At 38.4% G+C, this 23,906-nt stretch overlaps 1 protein-coding gene across 1 annotated transcript; it reads right to left on the bottom strand.

Moving 5' to 3' along the window:
• Window positions 1–422: 422 nt before the first annotated feature.
• Window positions 423–23,062, bottom strand: Nup35 (nucleoporin 35). Its single transcript, XM_005065110.4, has 9 exons — window positions 22,930–23,062; window positions 19,986–20,156; window positions 18,098–18,225; window positions 16,560–16,614; window positions 6,842–6,983; window positions 4,399–4,468; window positions 3,240–3,368; window positions 1,972–2,136; window positions 423–979 (listed from the first exon to the last, which is right to left on the bottom strand). The coding sequence occupies exons 1-9, from the start codon at window positions 22,967–22,969 to the stop codon at window positions 902–904; spliced, it is 978 nt and encodes a 325-aa protein (XP_005065167.1). The 5' UTR covers window positions 22,970–23,062; the 3' UTR covers window positions 423–901.
• Window positions 23,063–23,906: the final 844 nt, after the last annotated feature.

The following is a 23,906-nucleotide window of genomic DNA, read 5'->3' as shown; positions in this document are numbered from 1 at the left end:
TACTGAATAAAGCACAAGAATAAATGTTTTTGAGAAAAATACAAAAGTTTTAAATGATCTGTATTTTGCATACTAACAAACTTAACAGCTCTATAGAAATGGCTTTTTTTTTTATGTACTGGATTAAAATTAACTGAAATCTGAGAAGTGCTCCAAACAAAATACAAGGAGAGAGAAATCAAATAGGACAAAATATAACGGCAATAAAAATGACATTTCAGTGAACCCATAAAATCTTTTTAACAGCTGGGCATCAGTGGTGCATGCCTTTAATCCCAGCACTTGGGAGGCAGACGCAGTAGGATGTCTGAGAGTTCGAGGCCAGCTTGGTCTACAGAGTGAGTTCCAGGACAGAAAAACCCTGTCTCGAAAAACACCAACAAAAAACATTTTATGACAGTAAATCAACCTTCCAAACAATATTCAGCACATAAAAAATGACAAAGTTTATTAAGAAACATTGGTAGTGGGTGATTTTTAAAAAGAACATAAAAGATGACAATCCACAAGACATATATACAAAGATAATCAAGATATTAAATACTGTCTGAATTAAAGACCATAATTCAAATTGCTAATTATAATCACTGTGTCTTGGTGAAGTAGTTGCGGCTCTCCATGAAATTCATCCATCTTCTCACGAAAGCTAACAAGACTCACTTCAAACTCAATCATGTAATTTACTGCAGCCAACACTGAGAACACGTGCTAAGCATGCACTGTACCATCTTTTCTCCAGGTGTATCTCAGCCATCTTTTAAAGTGCAAGCTACAAATGGGCTGTTTCCTAAACAAAAGGTTGTAAAAGACACATCTAGGGACACTGCCGTAAATGGTTATATAACTAACCCAAAGAAGCCGGCAGTCCTCCAATGACTGGTTCAGTCCGGCTCTTACTGTGCTACCAGCCAAACATGTACTCCATCGCTCTGGACACTAGACTCTCATCTTTTTTTGGTGTTTGTCTATCAGAAATAACCTATTAAAACACACACAACAAAGAAGAAAGAGAAAAAGGAAAAATGCGTTAGGTTACAGTTTCTTTAGTGCAATCAGTTCTACAGTAATGTCTAATTTAAAACAGAAACAACAAAATGAACTTAGAGCATTGAACTATGTAAGTTTGACACTAAAATTTGAACTTTTAGCATTAATATTTAACATTCCCAATTAGAAATCTGTCTAAGAAAAACCAAACCCTACCAGAAACAAGGAATTTAAAATACAGATTTTGTAATTTTTTTAAATAACAAAAAACTCCAAATCTGTAATGATCTCTAAATTTCAGGAGATTGTAACACAAAATTGGACCACCTATCTAACTAGCACACACACTCATGCAGGTATCAGGACTTGTGCCAAAATCCAAGACTCTGGTTAACTGGTAAGGGACAATAACAACAAAGTAAGCATCATAATTCCATACCATTCTTCAGACAATGGAATGAATAGCTCTACATTTTTTAAAATGACAACTTTTTCATCTCTGATATTAAACTGGTCATCTCTTGATAACTGGTACTATTACACTGTATGGGTTTTTTTTGTTTGTTTGGTTTATGACTTTTATAATCAATTTAACAAGGTTTAATATTTTCTCATGCTAGCAATATAGTATAGACGTTCTGGTGTGTATACAACTGTAACTGAGGGGGATAAAAATCTTTCAAGATATTTTAAGAAATGTTTTAGTTTGCTTTGCAGTTCAGGAGATAAAACTGAACACCTGGGAACACTGGATAAGTACCCTAACACTGGGCTATATCCCGAGCCCAAACAAAGAAACTGTTTCAATGTTCAAGACAACTTTCAAACTGGTGAAGGCTCTAACTTTAAAATGGGAAATGTGGAAGTTCGAAGGTGTCATCAAGGAAAACCATCAGAAAACATTTAACTGTAAATACACACACACACACACACACACACACACACACACACACACACACTCAGCCTCCACTCAACCCTAAATACCTGGTAGTCACTAGTGGAGGCCTTGTATGCTGTAGCAAGAGGCCTCATTGTAGAAACCCTAGGAGTGCTTCCGGGCTGTGTTGGAGTTCCTAAGGTCTTGATTGGTGGCGTAAAGGCTAGAGATGGAGAGGACAAGGCTCCTCTATCATTGTTTTCCATGACACTCTGGAGAAACAAAGAAACACAGGACACACCTCATACTATGTAATATTTCACAGAAAACCTTACTAAAAGAGGCTACCAGATTTGATCATAAAAAGTTTTCAAATAAATTTAGTTTTGAGAAGACAGTATGTTTCTTAGCTAGAATTTGAAACCTAACCCTCAGTGCCATCAAACAACCTCAGTCTAATTATAAACCACATGAACAAGAATCTCTAAGCAAAATGGATGTTTGGGAAGAAACAGAGTTCCAGAGAGAGAGGAATGGTGATGAACAGAACCAAGTTACGTGACATACATATATGAAATCTTTTTTTGAAGCGTCTCAGGGCAGACTCTATATGGTAAGTCAGCAAAAAACAAAAGAAAAACCCTAATTCATGTAGCTGTACAATTACTATTGTGTCATCAGCTAATCCGAGGGAGAGAGGACTCTTGTAGTCGTGGGTACTAAGCAGCTTCAGACTTTGAGTCTCTCATTCTATTTAGGATTCCCTTAAGGAGTTTAAAACAGAAACACCATCTGCTTTGCCCATTTCTGTAATAATCTCCAGAAAAGTGCCTAGAATGTACATTCGGGTAGAGGTTTGCATACACTTACTCCAACTATGTTCAAACTGATTGTTTTAAGCCAAAGAAAAGTTTAAGTTCTATTCACTTATATCGAAAAAGTACATATAAACTGTAAAGACTCTGAAATAGAAATGAGTATTAGAAAGCTTTCGCTAGTATGTATGACTAACAATCAGTTAGCATCTATGTGAAGTGTCTGTGCAGACACAGCACCAGTCATCAGTTTACTGGCCCTGATGCTGCTCTGAGCAAGAGGCAGAGTAGGTTAGTAGTTCAGAGTCTAAACTCCAGGCCTCACTTTAATAACTCTACACAGGCTCCTCAGAAACTCTTTTTGGAAAAATAAAAGGGTGTAGACAGATTATCGCTAGCATCTTGTGATTACTTTGGTGTACTGCAGTAACATACTATCATAGAAACCATTTTACAAACTAACAAAAACAAGTACAGTGATGCTAGGGGGCAAACACTAATGTTAATACTTACCTATGCTCTCATACAAAGTTGTTTCCCTTTAATCACCCACAACTTACTTTATCTATACATGGCTTGACGCCAATCATGATGGACTCTCCAAATATTCTCCCATCTTTGCTTAAGGCTTTCCGGGCTTGCAATTTAGACTGGTAACGGATATGCATCCAGTTGCCTGTGTTAGACATCTGTAAAGAATGAAGTTATTTCTTAAGATACAAAACCCATACCCAACATACAAACTCGAGGACAAAACTAATATTTTTTAATTTGGTACCCAGTAAAAAGCTACAAGTTAGAATTCAGAAAGATCCTATGGAAACAGTTTCAATACTCCCTATCCAGATCTCAACTCTCTAACATAGAACATGTGGCAAATATTCTCTAAAAGTAAAAGGAACTCTCAAAAGAATTATCTCCTCCAGAAATGCTGTAGTAGCAACTATCATGAAATTCTAAAAAGCTATACTTATTGTTAGTATTCAGACATCTGCACTGGCCTGTCCTTGGGGTTCTGGCAGAATAAGCCCTCAGCTTCAGCCACTAAGAGCACCACCTGTGCATACTCACTATCTTCCCTTTTAAAATGGCTCTGTCCACCTCCCGTCCTTCTCTCTTTCTCGCACTCTCTCTCCTGTTCAGTTCTCTCCCTTTTCCTCCCTCTCTCTATTTCCCCTCCCCCCCTTCTCCCCTCTTCTGCTGCTCCTGTCTCAGGAGGCTGGTCTCCCCCTTCCCTTTTTCTGATTCCTTTCCCTAACAAAACCCCCTCAGCTTGAACCCTGTCACATGGCTTCTTTCTCTCATGTGCCGCTGTGAACATTATTTTGTGAAGAACAGAAATAATAGAAATGCAAACTGGGCATACATGACCTGTAGGATAAAGAACTCTTAAAGCGACCCCAGCAGCTCTGCCTCCCCTTCCTCTGTTCCCAATAAAGCTTAAGAGTAAAACATTAATATGAGACATATTATTAACCCTAGGAGACTGTGAATTATTTAAGAAATGGAGGGTAGACCCTGAAACTCTCACTCAACTCTTTAACTATTCCTTCTTAGCAAACACTACAAAACACTAGACTCCCTAGTATATATTCTTTGAAAATAAAAACTAAATTTAAATTTAGAAAAAAGACAAAATTCAGAAGTAGTGTTCATTTTATAACTTTTGTTTCCATAACCAAGATCTTAATTGAAGAAAAAAAAATTAGCAAACCTTACCACATGCTTTAAGATATTCCCATATTGTGCAAACTGTAATAATATATAAGAAGCAGATGCTTGTGGAAACCTGGGGGGGAAAATTGCCCAGACAAAACCATCAATTTCCATTATCAATACAAAAGCAAACTAGCATACCACACTTCCTCTACAGTAAGTATATTAGTTACTCAAAGGCCATGCCTTGAAATTACTTTTGACTCAGCTATTCTCCATTCTCAGAGCCCATCTCTAAAAATCTTTCAAGTTTCCACTCCCATACTTATTCAACAGTTAGCCTGATGCAGGTCCTCACATACACATTACAGTGTGTATTTATAAAAGCATTAGGTATGTGACAAGAAGGGGAAACATTTTAATTATAACACTGTATCACTCTGCACCAAGCAGCACATTATGGAATTTAGTGTTCAAAACTAAAACTCAGCATCAATAACAGTTAAAACATTACTTAGTAGGATGATACTCAAAAATAAAATTAGCATCAATAACAGTGATATTAATTACTTGAAAATGATTAAATAAATTATTACAAAATTACTGGAGGGCATTCTCCTTAAGAGACTACGTTAACTAAGTCTTAAACAGTTTGAATATGTTACAACAAGGTACGATTACTTCTGTAGTCCAAATAATGAAGTGATTTTATGTTTAGAAATAGTAATAGCTATTACCAGCATAGAAAAATAAATGAATTTTTTAAACTACTAATATAAATTAACCTGAACATTTAATTAAATAGTCCTAAAGGTGTTTGTGGGGGGGTTATCTGTCACACACACAAAAAAGGTGAAATTAAACACCTTTAACCCCAGCACTAGGGAGGTAGAGGCAGGAAGATCTCTTGAGTTCAAGGCCAGGAAACCAGGGGTAGAGTGATATCCTATCTTATCCACTCCTCCATCAATATGAATAAAACACTGAATTCAGAACTGAAATTTCATTTTTATTTATTAATATGTCTTTGAACATAAGGTTTTTAAGTTCCAAAAGAGCAACAAATAAATAAGACACCAAAATGGGGAGGAAAAATAACGGCTGCATATGAAGATGACATTTAAGAAATAGACCATGGTTTTTAGGGTCTATGGTCACTTTTAGTAAAATCCAATATTCTAGTACTCTTAAGATGATCATCCAAGACAATGGATGTTTTGTTTATTTTTTATTACTATGATCCCAAGTTGACAAAAACATCAAACAAGCAAAGAAAGAACATAAAATGAATGTATCAGTGCAATGTTTCCCTTAAATGATCAAAATGTTTTATTCCTTTAAAAAAAATCCTTCAGCAAACACATATGAAATATTTAAAACATAAATATAATAAGATACAGCATTATAAAATATTAAATATTTTTAAAACAATGGAAATAATTCAAATTATTAGTCACACTAATACTCCAGAACCTAAAAAGTCAGACTAAGAAATAGACAGACATGAACGATCAACACTGCTCCTACTTCATGAGAAAAAAGTCGAAAATTTTCAGCACTGAGAAGCAAAATCAAGTAGCCAACTCAAATGCCAGGGACAGGGCTTTGCAAGGTTTCCAAAGAAAACAAGGGAACAATCACTAAGAAGCATCAGTAGCAGGCAAAAGTGCCATGTCTTAAAGGAAAAGGCCAGTTACAGTTGGGGACAAAAACAGGATGTAAGACTTTCCACCAAACTCTTATACACTTTTTGAATTTTTAAATGTTAAAATAAATTTAAAGGCATAAAAAGCCCATAAACATTTTATTATTCACTATTTATTCTTCCTTCAAGGAGCCCTATGTGTTATCTTTATACATTTTACTCCCAAAATAAACATAAGGTGCAATATAAGTAAGGCAACTAACTATACTTTGAGAACTGTATGTGCTATTTAATGAGTTGGGATCCTCTGAAGAAACCACTTTTCTGTACATAGTCCATTTTCCTCGTCTGTGTATGTAAAAAATATACTGGTATCTCCAAGGTGCTTAAACTGTTATGACAACAAAACTACTCTGCTGCATCTAGGAGTGTCGTCACATTTCCACTGGAGTGACCTTTGTGACACAGAACATAAGCGGATCTCAGCACTGCCAGCTCTAGTCAGATAAGGTGACCAAAGCACAGAAGGAGTCAGCAGAAAATGCAGGAGGGAATCCTAACCTAAAGGGAGAGAAAGAATTTGGGAAGAGTATGCACAAATGGTCTTTATGAGACATCCAGGATGTGGACGGTATGTACAAGAATGACTCACACTGCCGTCAGCAACCCAACACAGCAGCAACAGAAAAGAACTGATCAACAAGACAACCGAGGTAAATGCTGCCAACTGTTCACAGTTGTAAATTCTAGTAGCAGGTGTTTCCATGCTTGCTGTCCAAGTCTTTCAAAGTTTCTGCACTGTTCAACAATATGATCAAATACTGGGGTGAGGTAATGTTTTTAAAAGGTCCATAATCTTACCCAAATACAGTCACCCAAGTGTCATCGAGGTGATCTTCTGAAGTCAGAGAATCTCCTTGAGTATAAAAAGGATCCAACTGGGCAGGAGATAGTGTTGTCTTTCGTGGCTGACCAATATTTGCTGGACTAAACATGCTTTGCCCTATATTGGTAAATTTAGGAAGTTAGTTACCAATATAAACACACGGGCTTATTTTAAAATATAGTAAAAGCTGATAATTATATAACTGTAGCCAGTAGCTATTTCATACTGTCATAAGAGACAGTCAAAAATAATTGGGATAATTTACCATTTTCTCTTTGAGATGGGTTTCACTATATAGGCTGGCTTCAAACCTGCAATCCTCCTGAATCAGCCTTCCAGGCTAAGATTACACACACATGCCATCACACGAGTCTGCTCATTTGATTAGTCTAAAATTATGTACTAATGTCACATCATATGCACCTTAAAACATTTGAAAATTCCCAAAGGAAAATAATAGAAGCTCCTTCTCCCCCCAATACCCCAGTGCCGGGGATAAAAACGAGTGTGCTTAAGCTGGGGATAAAAACAAGTGAGGCAACTGCACTGTCACTGAGCTACACTCCAATCCCTGGTTATTTGAGCCACATGATCCTCTTGCCTCTGCTAGGATTGACGATGCATGCCACCAAAGCCTTCTTTTTCTTTCTTTCTTTAGTTTTTTGAAAGAGGGTTTCTCTGTGTTAACAGCTCTGGCTGTCCTGGAACTCGCTCTGTAGACAGGCAGGCCTCAAACTCAAAGACATGTGCCACCACTGCCTGGCTGCCACCAAACCTACTAAAAATGTATTTCATCTCAAAGGTCTTATCAATTAAGACCACATGTTTCTGAGAAGCAAACACAAATTTTCTTTAATCTTTACAATAGAAGTGATTTATTCAATTCAGGAGGTCACTACACATATATGGAACATTTCTTAATGTGACGGGCACAGCAGTATAAATCTTAAAAATATGAAACCAAGCACAAGAACCTAATGGGGCCTAAATGGTAGAACAAAGACAGATATTTAACGTTAAAAATGCATACAGTCCTAGAAAAATCAACTACCAATTAGCAAAGAGAGAGAACCCAGGAGAAGACAGAAAGAACACAATGCAGATCACATCAAAGTTCAAGGGTGGTGACTAGGTGAAGACAATGGCCAGTTCAGGACCCCCAAGAAGGCTAGGGCTGGTGCTGATCCACTACTTCCCACTGAGCAAGCAACCGTAAGGGATTTGGCTTTTATCTCAGAAGCTGGAGAAAAAAAAAAAAAAACCACCAAGCAAGAGTGACGAGTGACAATAAAAAGCAAGGACTGCCTACAAATGTGAAATAAGAGCACAGAACCCCATTTCAAGGCATTCCTCAAATGTGAGATTTTATTCCTAACAGTCCTGTAAGGTCAGAAAACATGCTATAGAGACAGGAAGTTAACAAGAAAGGAGACCATGTAGAAGGCAGTTGGAAATTCCATTCAAACAGGCAATCAGAAGCATAGCTCTCCCACAGTAATCCAGTTAAATTTGTATTACCACATTATCCATAGACAAGTGTGATCCAGAGACCTTAGGCCCCAGCAAGATCCTCTCAGGCTCAGGCAAAACCAAATAACCTCTAATGACAGATAATGCAAAGTTTCAGCCAGGCGGTGGTGGTGCACGCCTTTAATCACAGCACTCGGGAGGCAGAGGCAGGCGGATCTCTGTTGAGTTCGAGGCCAGGCTGGACTGACAGCCTCAAAAACAATACAGAGAAACCCTGTCTCGTAAAACAAAAAAAAAAAAAAAAAAAAAAAGATAATGCAAAGTTTCATTTGCCTTTCATTTTTGCCCTGTGAGCACACACGACTTGTCAAACACACAAGGACTTGGTCATGTGTTTGATGGAATGAGAAGCAGCTTATAAAAATGTAGCTGTGTCTTATTAAACCAGACATTGACTGCTAAAAACATAAAACTTCATTCACCAGCCCTTATCATGAAAACTACTTATCTTAGAAAAAATTATCTTTCATTTCAAAAATATTGATTAAATGAAATGGGTTTATTACTAAGTATACCACATCCTAAGGCCCAAAAGTTTACTTTTAAATGAACACATATTTAAAATTTTTGCCGTAACTTCCCATTTTTAAATGAGGCTACAACAAACGAACAAATTACAATGAGGTAAGTCTTAGCAGCACATTTTTACCCAGTGATCAGGTAACTCTGGTTCCTACCCACCACAGTCCACTCTATCACACAGCAATTACATTCACTGTATATTAGTTTCTCTTGCACACTGCTGACCAAGAACCTAACAGATACAACTCATAGGAGGAAAGGAGGCTGGGACTCATGGTTCCCAGGGGACTTGAGGCCATCACAATAGAGAACACAAAGTGGAAAGCTCTAAATGGGAGTGGGAGGTCGAATAGATGTTCACACTGCGGCAGACCACGGAACACGAGCAGGCTGGAACTGGAGGCCAAGCAATGAATCTACTCAACTACTTCACCAGCCAGACCCTACCTCCTAAGGGCTCCATAGCTTTCAAAACAGTGCCACAGCTGGAAAAAGAGCATTCAAAACAACAAACCTGCAGAGGACATTTCAGATCCAAAGAGTAACATCCCACCTCTGCCCCAATGTTTCCTAGTCATCTTGTGATATGAAATGCTTTTAGTATACAACAAAAGTCCCCACAGTTTTAGTAGTATAACGCACTTCAAAAGTCCAAACAACAAAAAAGCAAATTAAAGTTATCAAATAAAAACTATTAATGTACATATAACTGAAGAAAAATATGGTTACCTAAAATTTCAAACATCTCAATTCTCCAAAATATAACTTGGGCCAAAAAAGCCATCTAATCTAACCTATTAATGTAGCCTTTACTTTAGAAAAAAAGGTTAGATCACAGCAGATCCACTAAGCTTATTAAAGTCTGATGACTCAGCAGGAGGTAAAAGCACTTTAAACCAAGCCACATGACTAGAATTCCATCCCTGAGATCCTCATGGTAGAAGACACAACCACGTCCTCTGACCTCAATGTGCATGCCATGCATACATACATGCATACATACATACATGGACAAAATAAATGGAGAAAAAGAGACAATACAAATAAACTAAAAGAGTGCTAGCTACATATATGATGTTATCCTTAGTTTTGACTGTCCACTTAACACATGTAGAATCAGGCAGAGAATCTCAATGAGGAACTGACTACATCAGCCTGGCCTGTAGGCATGCTTGTAATGGATGTTGTTGACTACATAACTTAAGTGGAAAGACTTGACTTCTGTAGGTGGGGCCATTTCCAGGCTGGAATGCAGGATTGCAAAAATGGAGAAATTAGGCTAAGCACAAATATGCATGCATTAACTCACAGTTCTTTGTTCTTCAGTGTGGATAATGTGACTAAATGATTCAAGTCACTGCTGCCTTGATTTCTCACAAAGACAGGCTGTAGTGTGAAACTGTAGGCCAAATAGACCCTTTCACCCTTAAGTTGCTTTTGTCAAGGTATTTCTTTAATCAATGCAACAGGAAGAGAAACTAAAACATCTTATAATACACCGAACAATTATTAATAGGTAAAATCTATTTTTAAAATGAGACATTTAAAATGGAACATTACAGGAACTGGAGAGTTGTCTCACAGATGATCTAAGTTTAATTCCTAGCACCCTTGTCAAGCAGCACACAGCTGACTGTAATTCCAACTTCAGGGGATCAAATGCCCTCTTCAGAACTCTACAGGCCCTGTCTTTATATGTACATTCACATAGACACACAATCAAAAATAAATCTTGCTAGGTGTAGTGTCACATCTTTAGTTCCAACACTTGGGAGGCAAAAGCAAGAGGATCTCTGTGAGTTCAAGGTATATCTGGTATAAATAGCAAATCACAGGCCAGCCAAGGCTACACAATGATACTTTAAAATCTATTTTTTTTTTACAAAGATAAGCCTTTGGTAAGCCAAAGACAATAAAAGGTATATTAGTATAAAACCTGAAGCCAATTCAATTTTTTATACCCTGTATAACCATTAAGATGCAGTTTAGTTATGCTGTATCATGTAATAACCTTCAAGCAAGAAATTAAATTAAGGCTCAAGTTGAGACAACCATTATGACCTTTAAAAAGACAAATCAAAATTAAGTCTCAAATGAATAAGCAATCTAATTTTTGCCTTGTCAACTAATCTAAAAAAATGTAATTACTTAATACTAATCAAAAAGTATTTACTTAAGTTTAGTATAATTGCTCTTCACCAACTTAATATTTAAACACTCCAGTGATTTCACTTCCTTTAAGTCAAACTTCTGGTACCAATACTCTATGCTTTGTAAGATGAAAATCAAGTGTGCCTACCAAACCACATCAGATTAGACTATAATTTATCTCCCTTGGTAAATCACTATCCAAACATCCCTCATAAAATCAGATTAAAGTGAGGGCATAAGCCCTTATTATCCTTCAGTTAAAGAACAGATCCAATTATTTCAAAATAATGAAAATAAAAGAAAATTTCAAAAGGACATGATAAAGGTACATTGGAAAAGGAGTTCTTGGTCATGATACTTTCCTTACAGTGTATGGTCTGACACACTGTATCCAGATGTACCATGGACAATGAAAAAGAACACCTCAATTCCCTTGAGCCCCTCAGACACCTAATAAAAGCCATTCTAGAAAGTCTCTTTAGTACAGATGTACAGCTAAGGGCCTGCTGCCCTGACTTCCCCCAATGATGGACTGTAAACTGTACTGTCAAAAAACCCTTTCTCCCTTACCTTGCTTTTATCAGGGTATTCTGTCACAGTAGCAGGAAGAAACTAAAACAACAGTTAAGTCTCTCTTTCTCATCACAGATGAATGTAGTAGGGAAAATCTATTTCTAAAATGAGATGTTGAAAACACAACATGTGAGGGGTTGGAGAGATGGCTCAGCTGTGAAAGACCCCTTGTTAAAACTAAGGAAAACTAACCTGAGGCACATATAACAAGGAATGTGGTGCTAGGGAGAGCGGCTTCCTGGCCTGCTCCCTGAGGCTTGTTCTGCCTGCTTGCTTATAGAACCCTGAATCACCTGCTCAGGCATGCTCTACAATGAGATGGACCCTCCCAGATCAATCATTAAAAAGAATATGCCCCCACAGACTTGCCTACAGGGAAATCTGATGGAGGCATTTTCTCAAATGAAGTTCTCTCTTCCCAGGATTCCCTGGCTCCCAATCTTATGAGACCAAAGATTTTGTCTCTGAACAATAGGAAACTAAGCCCAGTTGGTGGTGGCATGCTATGACACATTTAATCCCAGCACTCAGGAGGCAGAGGTAGGCAGATCTCTTCAAGTTGGAGGTCAACCTGGTCTACAGAGCGAGTTCCAGGACTTTAAGGAATGTTATACAGAAAAGCCCTGTCTCAAGCAAAAACAAAAAGGAAGCTAAACACCTCAAAAAGCAATGAGTCCACTCATAAAAGAGACAATAATTAGAGGGTAAAGTGAAAATCTGTATAATGAAAAAGGAAATTTGCCTGTCTGTACTCAGAATACTAGCTAGGCAACTTAGATGTCTGTTAAGACTTTTCTTTGAGAAAAAGATTGAAATTAGCCTACAATGAGCCCAGCCCAAAATATTCAGCACATTATCCAATTTTCTTACAGTGCAGCATAGTAAGAAACAAGAGCCTCTATTAATCTTGTCCCCAATTTTTACCAATGTGACCCCTACCTATGCAAAAGATTCCATGTAGCTAGCTTTTTTCATATCATGTTCAATAAATATGCTTTTATCAACAATGACAAAAGAGAGAAAGAAACAGACTAGGAATTAAAAAGTATACTATTAACCTCAGCTGCTAAGACATCTTTTATAGAAGAGGATGTCAAATTTCTTAAGTTCACTCAAAACAACAAACAAACCCATAGAAATGAAGATGTCACAAAGAAAGACTCATTGAGGAAATCTGAAGAGGCAGTATACAAATGTGGATTGTAATGGAGAAGAGAAAAACAGAATTACAAAACTCCAAGGGATCCAAATACAAACAAAAGGAATTCCCCAAATAGGGAAAGCAAGCATCTAAGATTCAGATGGGAAGTTCTTCAGAACTAAAGGATGCACCTTATTTAAAGGATCTGTCAATTCCCAAGAAAGAATCCCACAGCAAACCACACTGTGAGACTGAGAACACAGACCATGTAAAATTCATGATTTTTCTCCCAACAGTCATGAGTTGTCATGGCAGACAACTTCCACAGAACCCTGGAAGGCAGAAGACAAAGGAACTCTGTCTCTGAAATTCCAATCTCAAACATAAAGATTACAAAGAAGCATTTGTGTTTTACTTATTCTTCAAGCTTTATGATAAAAACTACTCAAATATGTGCTTCACCAGAAAGAAAATGGAAGACACACAACTAGAAAAAAGGCAAATGTGAAGGTGGGGTGGGGGGACTGGGGGTACTGGCAGAGGGGTAAGGGAGGAGAGGGAGAGTGAGCTGGGATTGACATGTGAAATAAATTTAACAAAAAATTAAAAAAGAAAAAAGAAAAAAGGCAAATCCTAGGATAACAGTTGTTCACACGCTGAAACAGCAAACTGCCAGGAGAGAGGTGTTCTCAGCTTAAAACGAAACAATAGCAAAAAAAAAGTGCTTGTGGCTGGTCATTTTATTAAAAAAGATAAGCATGTGCCATAGAAACAATGTCTGCTTAAAGGAGTAAATGGCACAGAGAAAATTAGATTAACAAGAACTGCAGATGGAATGCTGGCAGAACACTTTGCTCAGGATACACAAGGCCCTGAGTTCAATCTCCAGCACTGCCAACAAAATTAAGAAAGGAGAGAGAAAAGAAAAAAGGTAGACTAATGGAGGGGAAAAAGACAATTTTTGTACTAGTTAGCTACAACTGTCAACCAGTCCAGAGCCACCTGTGAGAAATTGCTCAGATCAGACTGGCCTGTGGCCATTTCTGTAGGGGACTTCCTTGATTATTAAATGATATGTGTGTCCTGGAGTGTATAAGAATGCCAGCTGAGCCGGGCGTTGGTGGTGCACGCCTTTAATCCCAGCATTCAGGAGGCAGAGGCAGGCGGATCTCTGTGAGTTCCAGGCCAGCCTGGACTACAAAAGCGAGTTTCAGGACAGCCTCCAAACAATACGGAGAAACCCTGTCTCGAAAAACCAAAAAAACAAAAACAAAACAAAAAAAAAAAATGCCAGTTGAACATGGGTCTGCAAACAAGCTAGCAGGTACCATTCCTCCATGGCTTCTATGTAAACTCCTACCCTAACTTCCTTCAATGATAAGATGATAATCTCTAAACTGAAATTAATCCACTCAGACAAGAGTGTAGCTATACCATAAATTACATCAAGAAAATAGAAAAATTTCCCTGATGTCTATTCTGGAGGAAGCATGAGCATAGAATAAGCAAGTAAATATAGAATTTATAGAATTGTTATATAAAATGTTATAGAACTCTAAGGTCTGCCCATATACCTATAGGCCCAGCACTCGGGAGACTAAGGCAAAGCAGGAGGATAGTTGGCCTGTCATACATAGCAAGATCCTACATTAGTAAAAAAGAGAAGGTAGTAAGTAGACTCTAGATTGTTTTCTCACTTAGTGATTCTATAGATATGTCTTACTAACCTGTTCATGTTCCCAGCCTGATTGTTGTAAATGTAGAGTATAGTTAGGGTTTTATATCATTCCACTTGCTTAAGCTTAAAATTCATTTCTATAGACAAATTCCTTACATTCGAAGTAGAAGCAGCAGTCAGCTGATGGTAAGTATAACTCCCTATCATTATCCTTGCTTCTTATATCCCATTTTCTTTTGTTACTATGTTCTTCCTCATGTATCTATACAACCATCTTACTCTTGGATTACTCTAGAAGTCTCCAGAAGTTCTGTCTCCCTGTTCCCACTTTACTCCAAACCCCCTAAACTATTCTCATCAGAGGACCAGTCTAATTCTCACTGTTTTACATCCTTACTGAACCCAGATTGCTATTATGGTGCTCTGCAAAGTCCGTTAACCCTGATCATGGAGTATCTCTCTAACTTCAGAGATTTTTAAGCAGCCTCTTTTACTGGGCCGACTTCAGTCATACCTGTCTCCATGAAGACCCCAGACACACTCTGTATTCGCTGTTCCCCTTCTCTCTCTCTAAAACTTTTTTCTCACCCATTCATTTCAGGTTTTTGAACAAAAAAATTTTTTTCTTACCAGTGATTGGGTAAAATAATGCCCCCAACCAAGAATGTCCATAAATTAATCCCCAGTATATCCAGACTATCCTGAAATATTTGACAACAAGGGATTGCAGTTGCAGATAGAGTTGAGTCTGCTAATCTCCCGTTTTTCAACAAACATTATTTTGAATGATTCAGGAGGGTGATACATTCACAAGGATACTAAATAAATGTGTGGAGATGCTACTACAAGAAAGGTCAGTGTAGGCCGGGCGTTGGTGGCGCACGCCTTTAATCCAAGCACTTGGGAGGCAGAGGCAGGCGGATCTCTGTGAGTTCGAGGCCAGCCTGGTCTACAAGAGCTAGTTCCAGGACAGCCTCCAAAACAACACAGAGAAATCCTGTCTCGAAAAAAAAAAGGTCAGTGTAGAGGCGCATATCTGTAATTCTATCACTTGGGAGACAGAGGTGGATCTATGAGTTTAAGGACAGCCTAGTCTGCACAGTAAGTTCCAGGACAGCCAGGACTACTTAGTAAGACCCTGTCTCAAAATAAACAAAAAAGAATAGTCAGAAATATAAAGTTGCTAACATTAAAAATGGAAGAAGGGGACCATCAGCCAAGAAATGTGAACCATCTCTAGAAACAGAAAAGGTGAAAAAGTGTATTCTCAGAAGCCTATCTAAATTAGCAGAGCCCTTCCAATGTCTTCATTTAGTCCACTAAGAACTATGGCATGCTCTCGACCTTCAGAACTCCAGAGCACACAGGATGGCTCAAGTCATTATTCAGCTTATTGTAACTAATAAAATAACAACAGAAAACGAACATATTACTCTAAAACTCCAAGCCCAGCCAGATGAGGCAGCACAGCTAAAATCCTAACACCCAAGAGCCTGAGACAGGAGGGTTGGAGGAAGAGACTAGGCTGAACTACTCCCCCCCCCCAAAAAACACCTTTAAGTTCCCACCCGATCTATACCCTTTCCTCTACACAAAATGCATTAGCTTCTAATGAACTTTATATTTGAGGATTATCTACTGTGTTCTGTTTCACACAGCTTGTTACTAAGCAGCTAGATACAAATTCAGTGGGAACAATAAACATGTATAAAGGACCATGTCCTAAGGATGACATTGACAGTCATTAAAATGTTGTTAAAGAAAAAACAGAGATTATACTTAATGGCTGTTATATTACACCCCGGTGCCAATACCCTCATAACACATGTATTGCTTGATCTGAGTATTCTTTCCAGTTTCAACAACTCTTTACTTTATACAGTTTTTAATAACTCAGGAAATTCTGCAAAAATCTATTAAGTATGCATTCCCAAATTCTTAATCCTTCTGGTAGACTATCCTATCTATAAATTTAGAAAACAACCTATGCAAAGCATTGAAGTACTTCCTAGAGGAAGTCAGAGAGTCTCCAAATCTAAAGAGAAAGACTGTTGGCAATCATCAGAGCAGAAAACAGAGTTTGAGTAAGAGGACTCACCAGTCACTGGAGTTGTAACTCCAACAAGAGGACTCTGCATCACTGAAACATTTGTCTACATGAAAAAAAAAAAAAGAGTGCTAAGTTAAAAACAAAGTTCTAACCACACACACAGTAATTACTAAAAAGCCTTCAACAGAAAGTGAACTACTATAATGTACTAACTAGATCTCTCTAATCAGCTCACACTTCCAAAGGTACTTAACTCACTTTTTGTCTGTCTGACCAGTATTAACACAATATGGAAATTTTTCTTTGGGTCCTTTAATAAACATTTTAAAATAAGAAACATCGGGCTGCTGAGATGGCTTGGTGTTAAGTGCTCTTGCTGGCAAGCTTAACACCTAAGTTCATGATGGGAAGAGAAGACCTGTCCTATAGGCTAGCCTTGGCCTCCACAGTACATCTTGGCACAAATTTGTCTACAGCATACATACACATTATGTAATAAATCGATTAAACATAGCTTTAAAAAATTAATGGTAACATGACAGCTATTTGATTTTGTTTCCCAATGTACAATACTCACAAACTAATGGATATAATGGTGACTATTAAATTCTCCTATAAACAGAACAAACAAAAAACCCATGCATTATCTAACTATCTGATTCAAACCAGACTTAAACATGGTATCTTAAAACAGCTAATTTTGGCCCTTGTTTATTAATAATATTCATACTGACTTTCCATAACTCCTTTAAACATTTCAAGTAAGGTAATAACTAATGCTAGTTCTTCTCACATATCAGAAGAAAAGAGAGAATGGTCATGAATCCAGAAGACACCAGTGGTTCTCATCACAAGCTGCGAATCACTTTCCTTAGTCTTGAGAATGGTCCCTATTCAGGATGTTCTAGATTTGGTAAGCCTAGAGGATCACTGTCCATTAAGAGTGTTACACATGCAAGCCTGTAATAATTCAATACCTGTAATAAGAATCACTGGAGCACCTACAGGAAAAACATAGGAAAGGGCAGCTTTTTCAGTGAAATAACTACTGAATACATCTAGAAAAAGATAGAGGTCTTATGTAAATAAAAAATTCATAAAACAAAGCTCTCAGGCCAGGACCACATAGTGACACCTTGTCTCAAAACCACCACCAACAAAGCTCTCAAATCACTATTAAATGATATAAAACCCTAACTATACATTTACAACAATCAGGCTGGGAACATGAACAGGTTAGTAAGACATATCTATAGAATCACTAAGTGAGAAAACAATCTAGAGTCTACTTACTACCTTCTCTTTTTTACTAATGTAGGATCTTGCTATGTATGACAGGCCAACTATCCTCCTGCTTTGCCTTAGTCTCCCGAGTGCTGGGCCTATAGGTATATGGGCAGACCTTAGAGTTCTATAACATTTTATATAACAACTCTATAAATTCTATATTTACTTGCTTATTCTATGCTCATGTTTCCTCCAGAATAGACATCAGGGAAAATTTTCTAGTTACTGACCTCACTGTGGAACCACACAAAAACAGAAAATGACTAATTATGGAGTATGAGAATTCATTCATGTATTACCTGTCTTCTTGATGTCAAAGGTGTTGATCCGAGTCCTGGACTGGAAATATCATCATATATACTTCTAACAGGTGGAGCTCCACTTTTATCTTTATGAGCAGGTACAACTGGCTGTGGTGGTGACCCCCCTAGCAAGTACAAAAAAAACAGTCCAGTGAAAAAGCAAACTAACCATCTTTCTTCTAAGATATTAATCTGTGGTTTTGAAATAACAAACTCTTGTTTACTAGAGCTATTCAGCCTTTAATATGTATAACAGTCACCTGGGGCTCTTGTTTGATGTCAGACTCTGATTTAAAAGGCACAGAGAGAACAAGTGACTACCAACTCTAACCAGTTCCCAAGTGATACCACAATGTTGATTAGCGGCAGACTGTGCTCTGAATAAAAAGGTTTCAGAATAAATTGCTACTGGACATTTTGGTTTTCAAAAAATACATGTAATGTTGCTTTCTCTACTCTATTAGTAACATTTCAACACACAATGTGATTAATCCCAGAGCTACACATGGTGATATATGCCCTAACTACCCAGGAGGCTGAGTTGGGCAGATCACCTGGATTACAAGGTCAAGGTCAGTACTGACAATATATTAAGGCTCTGTCTCAAAACAAATAAAACATGTCATTTCTTCCTTGAAAGTGTGTATTAAACAACCCCATTTATATTTATATATACATATATCTGAATAATTAAAATCACCCCAGTAAGAAATCTGACTGTCAAACAGACCCTATTTATAATTCTTACAGTAGAAACATTTTTAATAACATAGAAAAGAACCAACTTTTGTGACACAGACAATATAAACAGCCCTGGCCTTTATTTAAACAAAGGCAAAAGCTTTTATAGTACTCTGGCTACTCAAAGTCCAGACTATGGAAAGAGACTGAGCTGGGTTCAGCTTCATGCTGTCACTGGAGAGCAAGTATTGTCAAATTATTATTTAGCTTCAAATTCCTCTTCTGAAGTACTATTTTTTGAAAAATGGAACTATCGTTACCTATTTTTTCAAACTGTTTTGTTGTTGTTTTTCAGACAGGGTTTCTTCTTTGTGTGTTTGTAGCCTTGGCTGTCCTGAAACTAGTTCTGTAGACCAAGCTGGCTTCAAACTGAGGCCCACCTGTCTCTGCCTCCTGATGGCTGGGATTAAAGGTGTACACCACCACCGCCCAGCTCAAAACTGATTTTTTCAAATGATGTAAATATAAGATGATTAGGATTCAACCTAGCTCACATTTGAGTTAAGATGCTAGAAAAAAAACCAAGTATAGCCTCATTTCTGGTGTTTGTTTGTTTGTTTGTTTGTTTGTTTGTTTTTCAAGACAGGGTTTCTCTGTGGCTTTGGAGGCTGTCCTGGAACCAACTCTTGTAGACCAGGCTGGTTTGAAACTCACAAAGATTCGCCTGCCTGTGTCCCGAGTGCTGGGATTAAAGGCATGCCCCACCACCACCCGGGGGTTTTGTGGAAGTTGCTTTATTATTTTTAGAAAGGTGCTCTGTGGCTCAAGCTAACCTCCAAAAGTCACTGTGTAGGGGGGATGTCTTTGAATTACTTATCCTACTGCCTCTACTTCCTACATGTTGGATTCAAGGCTTCCACCACCATGCATGGCTATATTTATGACTTTCTAGACTGGCTTTTAAGGCCCCAGCTTGCCTGAAATACCCTACAAGGCTCACACTGGCCTTGAACTCCTGAATCAGCCTCCTGGGTGCTGAGATTATAGTAGTTCACCACCAGGCTGGGCTAAGGCATAACTCTATAATAAAAGTATTTTAAATAATAATAATGTGTTGGTGAAGGAGAATGCTACACCATTACTTCTCTGCAATTCTACTATGCATACTGACATACTATAATAGTACTATAAGCAATTAACCCACCTGCAAGCAAAGGCGATCTCATTTCCATTACTCCTACTGAAGGGCCACTAATTGATCGAGGTTGTGGAGTCACAGGAGCTGGTAAATCCCCCATTAAAAACCCAGGTAAGAACTGGGCATTAACACCTGTCTTTGGAGATGTTGGTGAACCCAGCATCATTGGCTCAGATCCTAAATTAATAAAAAAAAGAAATAAAGTCATTCTGTTATAATATCTAACAAATAGATACAACAATTTGTAACAAAATTGAATAATTTAACAAAAAAATATTATCAACTATACTTGAATTTGTTTTAAAAGCTACTAAGGATTCTTCCAAAACTGTAAAACACTCTTGTATCCACAATACTAACCTTTCCCTTATCCTTATGATGACAGAGATCCAGCCCAGGGCTTTGCCCATGGCATACCCACAATGTTAATATCTGGAATATGTTTCTGGTTATATTATTTCACTGATATAAACACCATTTTAAATCCTTGGCTTATTATTTTAAAAGAAATCTCTTATGTAAGCAGAATAATTTTTCTAGTTTCTACTGTGCAGCCAAAAACAATGAGAATATACCAATTTTATACAAATCTTGACAAATCAGAAACAATGAGTTTAGTCTCTTCTTCCCTATGCATAAAACAGTGAATTATTTCAGTAATAAAAAAGGAAATCATGCACATTACAACACTAATAAAATTATAATTTGCCTTTTAACTCAGAAATACAGTGAAAAGAATTATAAAACTTATTTTCAGATCATTTATCATTTATTAGAAAAATTATTTGGAGAACTATAATCAATAAAAGTCTCCCTAAGAGAATACTTCATAATCATCAACTCAAAATTAAACCTCAGTGGTTAAAAGCACTGCTTATTTCTAGAGGATCTATGTTTGATTCCCAGCACCCACATGGTAGCTCACAAAACTCCAGTTCCATGAAATCTGATGCCCACTTGTGGCTTCTTTTCAGATACTAGGAATGTGTGGTACATAGACATAAATGCAGGCAAAACACCCATGCACATAAACTAAAAACAAACACATATTTTTTAAAAAATTAACCTCAAATGACAGCTATGATTATGACATTATGAAAATAAGGAAATTGTAACTGAATTTCAGAGTAAAATTAAACAATAAGAAAAGGACAGTCGGCCGGGCGGTGGTGGTGCACGCCTTTAATCCCAGCACTCGGGAGGCAGAGGCAGGAGGATCTCTGCAAGTTGAAGGCCAGACTGGACTGACAGCATCCAAAACAATACAGAGAAACCCTGTCTCGTAAAAACCAAAAAAAAAAAAGAAAATAAAAAGGACAGTCTACAAAAGATGTGGGTTCAGGTTATCTTAGCAAAATGGGCATGAGTGTAGAATCCATTCACAGCTTTTATTAGAATAAGTACAACACATGACTTGACAGTTAATTAGTACTTCACACTAATTAGTCCACCAGTGCCAAGGGCTGGTGAGGTGGCTCAAAGGGTAAAAGTCCTTGCCACTAAGCCTAAATTCAGTCCCCAGGGCCAAAAACATACATACAGGTGCATATTATATAAAGAAAAATCTGGTTCCCTAAATACATCGTGATAAAGTAGGAAACCAGACTGTCACTAACCATCCCTTCCTTCATGGCTAGACTTAAAAGCTTAATCATGCAGGGCGGTGGTGACACACGCCTTTAATCCCAGCACTCGGGAGGCAGAGGCAGGCGGATCTCCATGAGTTTGAGGCCAGCCTGGTCTACAAAGTGAGTTCCAGGACAGTCAAGGCTACACTGAGAAACCCTGTGTCGAAAGTTCAAAAAAGAAAAAGAAAGGAAGAAAGAAAGAAAAGAAAGCTTAATGACTACATCCTGAATGTCTTAAATGCCATTTCTCAATCTCTGCCACAAAATATTAAGTACCGCACTCTTTTTCCTCAGCGAACAGTGCGGTGTGAGAAGGGGCTAGGAGAATGTCAAACCAGCAGATAAAGTGCAACGTGTGAACCCGAACAATTAATATCAGGGAATAGCAGTCTCGGCTAAGCAACTTACAAGGATGTGCTTGTTCACAAACATGCACTCCAAAACGTCACTGTTGAACAGAAAAACCTGTACCTTTACTAATGAAGTTTTGAAAAATACCTAGGCCAGCATCTGGGCACAAGTTTCAATGCAACAGTGTATCTATCTATATTATCAACATGATAGGCTCAGTTTTGATGACACGCTGAAAAAGAAATTCAATTCCTTAGCTAGTCTTAAAAGAAACTTTTTATCCAAAACACGGCCAACAACATACCATTTGAATCTACAAAGCTAATTCTGCACGCTGTATGCCATGTTTGCCCTCTTTTCTAGGCTCAGAAACTTATAAACTAGTGCTGTCATGTCTATGCAACTGTAAACTGGAACTTATAAACTAGTGCTGTCATGCAACTGTAGACTGGTTGATTTTGTTTTCTATTGTAAACCAGGACCGTTGTCATTGCTCACAAAACTCGGCGGGGGTGGGGGATCAACATGCTAATCCACTAGATTTTTTTTCCTTTTTTCCAAAGACAGCACATTCGGGAAGTTTCCCCAACAAATATTGGGGATGACTCTTCAGACTCCCTAGTCCTCCAACGAGGAGAGCCACGCTCCGGGGAAAAGGGCGGGGAAGGAGAGGGGAGCCAGGCTGTTTCTAGGTCCCGCTTTCATACAAACTCCTTCCGCCAAGGACCCCGAAAGCGAGGTGGCTGTGCGGCCGCGGGCTCACACCGCGCCCCGGGGACCACCGCCCACACGCGCGCACGCTTTAGGGGTGCGGGGCAGGGACCGCACCGGGGCCGGGCGCAGTGCTGGGCTCCCGGGTCCGGCGAGGGCACCGACCCCCAGCGTTTCCCGCCCCCTCCGCGGTGCTCGACGGCCGCCTCCCTGCCCACAGCGCGCCGGCTGCGCCTCTGGGCAGGCTGCGGTCCACTCACCCAGCGTGGGCGCCTGGGGATCCACGGCGAACGCGGCCATCGCAAACCGCCAAGCCTCCTCCGGCAGGAACGCTCCCAGTTTTCAAAAATGGCGGAAACTCGCCGCACCGTAGAGGCCGCGCGGCCTTATGGGTTGCGTAACTTCCGACCGTGCCCTCTGCGGGGGCTGTGGCTGCTTCCGCCATTTTGGAAGAGGGCAAACTCCTTGGGCCGGGCTGCCGAGTCTAAGAAAGGTTTTTACTACGGATGCATGCAACAGTGGGAGACCTCATTCTAAGAGAAGGGCTTTGGTCCAAGCCTCGAGCTTCCTGATACGTTGGTGTTTGTGCTTCATAGGAAAAAAAAAGTCTTGGGCTCACTTGATAATTAGTGTGAGTTTCCCCCAATGCAATGTCAACTTTGCTAACACCTGGGAAAGTAAGCTTAATACAACTGTATATTCCTTTTTCTCCACAACTTGATTTGTGCTCTTGATATAGGACGTTCATTTCTCAAAGTATTCCGCCATCTAGATGTCATTTCTATTAAATGATATGTAGGCACAATCTCATATTAAATCACAGTTTATTGTGTATTAATACATACAAAAGAATATATAGACTTTAAGAAATATGTAAATAAAGGTCATTCTACCCATGACCTTCCTGACCTCCCCTCTTCATACTGCTGTATATTCATGTACTAATGACACACATCTACATAGGATGTATATGTTAAAATGTTTAAGTTTTACTATTTGCAAACTTAATAAAAAATAATGTGCTTCATGTTCTATATTCTGGAATAAACTGTGAGCCTTTCCCCAACCTTTCCAGAATATTGGCATACATTTTCCTATTTCTTTCCAAGCTTTCTAAAATCCTAAATCCAGGAGGACTTTGTTACTGTAGTGAAATGATAGTATTGTGGTGATCGAGTCCACTGGAAAAGACCAAAGACTTAGACTAATTCAAACTTGGATTAAATGGATTTATTCT

The sequence above is a fragment of the Mesocricetus auratus genome, unplaced genomic scaffold (assembly GCF_017639785.1).
Source record: "Mesocricetus auratus isolate SY011 unplaced genomic scaffold, BCM_Maur_2.0 Super-Scaffold_100004, whole genome shotgun sequence".
NCBI lineage: Eukaryota > Metazoa > Chordata > Mammalia > Rodentia > Cricetidae > Mesocricetus > Mesocricetus auratus.
This window is presented reverse-complemented; position numbering and strand designations above follow the sequence as displayed.